The sequence below is a fragment of the Dipteris shenzhenensis genome, chromosome 15, assembly GCF_047967505.1.
Source record: "Dipteris shenzhenensis isolate YYH24624 ecotype China chromosome 15, Dip_SZ_1.0, whole genome shotgun sequence".
NCBI classification, from domain to species: Eukaryota; Viridiplantae; Streptophyta; class Polypodiopsida; order Gleicheniales; family Dipteridaceae; genus Dipteris; species Dipteris shenzhenensis.
The window spans coordinates 24349471-24355967 of NC_141610.1; the positions used below are offsets into that span (position 1 = coordinate 24349471).

Sequence of the window (6497 nt, forward strand, 5' to 3'; positions counted from 1 at the left end):
CACTAAGCCCATCATTCTAGGCCTTTGTGGGCTCTTAGACAACCCCACAAGGAGTCTCCAATGAGTTCTACCTAGATCAATCCCACATGAATTGTCAAACCCTTACTTTGAGCATCCAAGCAATCCCATCAAGGACATGCATTGCACCCCTTCTTGGACATGTGCTTTCCTAAACCCTAATAAAGATTTAGGCATTCCATAATAGACAGGTCTTCTTCCTATCGTTTGAGAATGCATCTACCCATATGGTAGCCATGCTTGGCTATCTATATGGCAAATCATACACAAGCAACCTAATCCTAAGGGATCAAGCCCCTTCATCATCCTCATATGAGGGCTCACATGGGACATTAATCCTCAATATCTCAATACTTCATAGTGATATATTATTATTTCTCCTTCCCTTTATACCCCTTGAATACCTACAAGTCTACTTCCAACACATTTTGAGTGTCTCATATTAAGGAAAATTTCACAATTGTATTCCTTATCATTTATAAGTGAAGTTCGTTGTATAATTCTATACCCCTTAAACAGAGTCCACTACCTTCTCATCTCCATCCTCATTGCATTCCTCCAATTGTTCCTCACTTATGAGTATGTGCATAAGCTTGTGAATATGAGTGTTAGCATGTGTTTCATTCATTTGGGCATGCAAAATAGGCACAAGTAGGAGTATTTTTGCACACATATGCACAAGTGTTTGCATGGACATGCTTTGATGCATACATGTATAAGTTGAAGCATAGGTGCAAAGGCACATATACAACAGTATGACAAGTTGTTTGAAGATGTATCTTTCAATCTTGCTATTCACATCCACAGAAGAAACAGACTGCATTACATGATTTATGTTTGCAATTTGGGTAATGTCCATTTGTAGGTAATGTCCATTTGTAAAGTATGTTGAAGCCTACATCCCAATATGTGTGAAGTGAATTGTGTTTACATATGAAACATAATTGTGCAAACATTTTATGAAATTGATTTTCCTCAACTGTAAATATGATGCATGATTTGTGCATGCATGCACATTGTGTAAATTGATTGTTCTTTGTCAGTATACTTATATGATTGATGGAGACCTTGCAAATAACAAGAATTTACAACAATAGAACTCACAAAGTTGGGCATTTAAACAATCGTGCACTGTGGTAAAGGAAAAAGGAGAAACAATTCGAGATCCGCATAGATACGTTCAAGCTGTCACAAAAACTCTTCCAAGGCATCGGTACTTGGGAAGAAGCAGCCCACCGCAAATATGTCAACCCATCTAGATAGACACACAACTGGTGTAACTAGTCTAATCTTTTGAAGGATTTTAGATGGCTACTTTCATCAGCACTACTGTTTGCAATGCCTGCAGAAATTGGTGAATGTTATATTTTACTGAAAGCGTTTAAATTTTATATTGTACAGTACTCTCCAACCACCTTGCTAAATCTTGCTTTTTTCTGCATAACAGCAAGGACTAACACTCTCCATGACTTGAAGGGGCAGTTGAGTCATTATATGGCAAGGATCTTTGGTAGACACACAAGGGATGAAGTTCATCCACAGAATCAACATCCCTGAAACCACCAACTTCCCGAAGACCGAGCCAGCCCCTTCGTCTTAGAAAATCTCGGAAGTCATCTTCTGTGTAAAATGTCCTCTCCTCAGTCGCATCGATCAAACGGCCACCCTCATCATGTAAGCACACCTTGATCGTCACCCCTGAAGATAAAAAATTTGGTTCAATATGATCTTTGTACAGGCAATCATCATGACCTTGCAATAAAGAAACACGAATATTCCAACAATATGCCAACTGCATGTGTAATTTCTAACAGTAAAAACTAGTGGCTGCCAACTGCTCTCCTTGATATAATACTTGGCAATAACTTTCGAATGCAGAACTGACCCTCATTCAAGCTACAAAAACAGGTGCTATCAGTGGACCTTAGATCAAACGACTGACTGCCATTTGTCGACAAAAAAATTGAAGGACATCTCATCCACTTCTATACCTTCATCCAAATGAAGGATGTAAGCCCCTACAGGCATTTCACGATCTAGGCTTCGTACAATTCCATCTTCATCCTCCAACCAGAATGCCCGCTTTGTACGAAGTCCAAAAGCAGCCCTAATGGACTCTTTTATAGCTTCATCGGTCGCATCAATGCCAATTCTTCTGACAGAGTCACCATACTTAACAACTATTACCTTTCCTTCCTGTGACATGTGTCGTTCTCCACCTGTAATAAACTTTTGTCAGATCTCCAAAAAGATTAGTTCCCTGGAGGAAATACATCAGTTGAAAATTTGGTAGCCGCCATCGAACAAATTCTCATAATTTTTTTTAAAAAACGGGCATGCCTTGAATATCAGTGCAACAAAAGAAATCAGTCACCCACCATTACGTCCATAGTCAGTCTTTGCTTAATATGAAGCACAAAAAACACACGTAAGGTTTGTAAGGTCATAAGCAGGTTTTAAGACACTTTTTCAGGCTTCAGACTTGAAAATAAAAATTGGTACCAAACACAGGGAGTGGCATGTCAATACAAATAACTATAAATTTTCATGAAAAGTTGTGCATGGGAATGGTTGTTTTGAGCTTATGCTTCTCGAGGAGAAGAAGAGCCTGTGGACCAAAAGATGGAATTGACTGCTTTCCAAAAGATGGAATTGAACACTGAAAAAAGGGGCCTGCTCCCGCTCCCTCCTCCCGCTCCATCCGTCTCCGCTTGCGCCTCCCGCCTAGCTCCTCCCGTCTCCTTTCCCGCTCCCGCCTAGCGGAGCTGCTGTAGTCACAGCAGCACACACAGCAGCAGTACACCAGCAAGGGGCGGCCCCCAGAACCAGCTCGCGGCGGCGGAAGTGTCAGCAGCAGCAGCCAATCTCGACGAATCCAGGTCACAGCATTAGCTTAAGAGAGGTACAAGAGCAACCCATCCTCAGCCCCCAGGCTGAGCTGAGCCCTGGGCTCAGTCTGGGGTGTTAGAGATAGCGAGAGGGTCCCCAGTTATTCACAGCCATCATGGTGCCCCCAAAGGTGAAGACCTTTGTTTCAACCCCTATCAGTAAACCCTCCTACTCCGACATCGCAGCAACACCCAGCCCATACACATTGCATTACAAGCAGAGGGTTAGCTCAGACCCACAAGAGCAGATATATTTTCTACAGCAGGAAGTAAGGGATCTTAGACTTATGGTTGCAGCTCTCGGGAAGAAAGTGAAGGAAATGGAGAACAATGGCAAACAAGACATCATACAGGAAATACTACATATGCACAGGGAAGCAGCATCTGCACCACAGTTGGTACCCAAAGTCCATGACATGTTTACCGATGAGGTCAAATTGATCAAAGAGGAAATCTCAGCAACAATGGACAACAAAATCAACAAAAGTGAAGTATATGGAGAGGTACAAGAACAAGAAAAAAGGGCGGCTAATGCTTGATGTCTACACATTGGAAGATTGGCATGAAGGGAGCCTAGCAGAAAAAATCAAGATAAGTCATATAACCATTGTGGCTCTTATTGGGACACAAGCTAAAGTGGTACTCAATGACCGGAAAGCAAGAATCAAGATTCTCATGCAAACAAATAAGTTGAGAGGCACCAAGGTATGGATATCAGAGGAGCTCACCCCGATTCAGCTCAAGATGAAGTCCATAGAATTGAACAAAGTGAAGGACGCTCGCAAAGAAGGGAAATGGGCTGTCTACAGAGATGGAAAATGCACTTATCAAAGATTTTAGATCCAAACCCAAGGACTCTCAGTCTTAAACTGATATAATACAGGCTGACTATCTCACCTAGTATAATGTAGCTTTTCTATAACAACTCTGGAAGTGGTATATGCACTCCCAAGAGACTCTCAGTCTATAATTGGTGTTTGGTGTTTACCCTTTTTGATGTGTGTGCTTTGTCTCATAGTCCCGTGAGGGCTTCTGAAGACGTTAATATTTCTTTCTTTCTTTCTCTCTCTCTAAAGGGGCCTGCTCCTACTCTGCTCTCTCTCTCTCTCTCTCTCTCTCTCGTGTTCAGTAAAAGACAAAGGCCCTCTACTCCCAAGTTTGAAAGCCATACTTGTATAATAGGTAAGTCATGTGTAACTTTATTTCCTGAAATATAGGAAAGATGGTCGATGCCGTGTGAATGCGTGTCTATCCTTTCAGTTGTCTCTTACCTCTCCCTAAGTTGGGCCACCTGTACTACAGGCCACATAGGTGTTTGGAAACTTGCGTTGGAACTGTCTCCTACACCTTGGAACCAAAATAACTTCCATGTCTATTTGAAGAAAACACATGGTTCTTGAGGTGAAAGTTTTAATTTTCACCTTCAAGAATGGACACATTCAAACATAATAGTGGATTATTGGGTTTAGAGACCAAATCCTTGCTTCACTGTGCTAGCCTGCCAATGAAGGCATTCCTCCAAATACGATGACACCAATGCCCCCCCCCCCTCTCCCCTTCGCCACCCACGTAAGCTCTTGCTCCGGCTCAAGACCCTGCGCACCCCTGAAAGGGGCGTTGTAAGTCTGCGACCCCTTCACGATAGTCATCGCCACAACCGTACAAGTTGTGGCCGCCATACGGACGACAACAGCCGGGCTGCTCTCTAAGTGCGGGCGTCATCTCAGGCCCGTGGCCTAGCTCCTTCGCACGCGACCCGCGACCTCGAGAAGCATCTTGCGTTCGCTCTGGCAGCCTAGAGCTAATCCCGAATAGCAAAGTCGCCCTCATCTCGCTATGGGCTAGTCTTTGCCCAAGTCACGCTCAAGTCTCCAAGTGTCACCAAGCTCGATGTGAAGCAGCCTTGAGCTTGCAGCACACCCACAGATTGTTGTGGTCATCCGGTCCTCCCTTTGGCGTTCCTCGACCTCAAATGTTACGCTCAAGTCGAGGTAACATGACCTCGAAAGGGTCAGTCGGCATTTTCCTTTAAAGGATCAATGTTTGTATTATATTTGTTTGGGCTTCATGTAAATGATCAAAAAGGAATCAAGGTCAAGGTCCTTGGTGAGGGTGACATGGCACTAGACTAGGTGGATCTAAGGCTAAGGGACCTAAATGCATGAAATGTGCCAAGGGGCAAATGGTTTTAATGATATCCCAAGAGAGGGGTAAATGATGCATTGAGGAGGGACCCTAAAATGAAGACATGTGGCATACTAGATCCATCTAGGGAATTTTGGGGCTTGGTGGAAATTAAGTAAGCAAGAGCTTCAACGTAACGATTGGGAACAAGAGAGAGCTTACTACTACCACCGAGATCAGCTGGGAGGTGATTCTGTGTGCCTGTGCACAAGTTTGCATTTAATATTTGGTATCAGAGCGTTCGTGATTGGGTTGGATCGAGGACTCATCAGCGTGACAATCTAAGGGAACGATTGGCGACGCGTCGGAATTTTAATCCGATTTTAGTCAAGCCTTAGCGTGACTCCACCAGGAGCGGGGAATTCTGTCTTACGGAATTTTTAATTTAAAAAAAAAAAAAGAGACTGACGCACACACTAGTTTACGGGTCGCTCTGGTTTCAGCAATAGCTCGTCAATGTTGGAGCTGCGTGGAACATCAGGGTGGCACACGCGTTGGTCACGGTTTATTGACTTCTGACTTCTTGGCATCGCGAAGGGGCAGTTATTGCACACAGCCTGATTGGTTGGCGTTGTGACAAGCTGTTGGAACTTTGGTTAACACCAAAGGCTGGAGCGGAACATCATATGATTGGCTGGCGTTCGTATCGTGGGTCGATTGCGGTGCGAAGTCCGTGAGTAAAATAGCCACGTAGATCAGTCCTCTTCGTCATCGAATTGATCACTTTGGAATGAGAAAGATGACGCATTCTACCATGCGTAAAATCAGTCGTGACTGCTGATATGCACTAGATGTGGAAAAGCTGCATATTTTTGAATTGGGCTGGCTGCTGCCTTCATGCATAGGGCTCTCTTCATTTGAAGGCGAGGTTACTGGAGTTACGACTACCTGCAGAGAGCTACTGTGTGGTCACGAGACTTGCTTGTGACATTTTGTTATTTGGAGATTTCGGCTATCAACAAGTACTATGCAGATAACAGACGATAACTGTTGAAGTGACAGCTGGGGTGTTTTGGGTCTCCAACGAGGGTGTAACTGAGCCACAACAGGAATATTCATCTGGTTCAAATACAGGAACAACTTGATCTCTCTATGCTACATGAATGACCAGGGAGTTCTCTATGCCTTCTAAGTTTATTTGCCTTCGTGTTTAAGTTAATTCAGATTGCAGGAGTTTCCCTAGCATAGGGAAAAGTGGGTTTGGTTACAGTGTGATATATGCCTGGTTAGCTGTAAATTTGGAAGTTGGACTTTTGATTTGTAAATACAGTTTCAAGCGGTGTTTTATTATTTATTCAACAAAAAAAAACACCCATCGACCTAAATGGAAGTAGAAGAAGCTTCTTCTAGGGTGGATCCCGTAGAGTCGGGAGTCCGGCCGACCCCGCAGGTGTCACGCCCAGCAGG

The 6497-nt window shown here is 43.7% G+C and overlaps 1 protein-coding gene across 1 annotated transcript; it reads right to left on the bottom strand.

Moving 5' to 3' along the window:
• Positions 1-1138: 1138 nt before the first annotated feature.
• Positions 1139-2233, bottom strand: LOC147893576 (trihelix transcription factor GT-4-like). Its single transcript, XM_087386540.1, has 2 exons — positions 2010-2233; positions 1139-1716 (listed from the first exon to the last, which is right to left on the bottom strand). The coding sequence occupies exons 1-2, from the start codon at positions 2221-2223 to the stop codon at positions 1472-1474; spliced, it is 459 nt and encodes a 152-aa protein (XP_087242666.1). The 5' UTR covers positions 2224-2233; the 3' UTR covers positions 1139-1471.
• Between the last annotated feature and the right edge of the window lie 4264 nt (positions 2234-6497).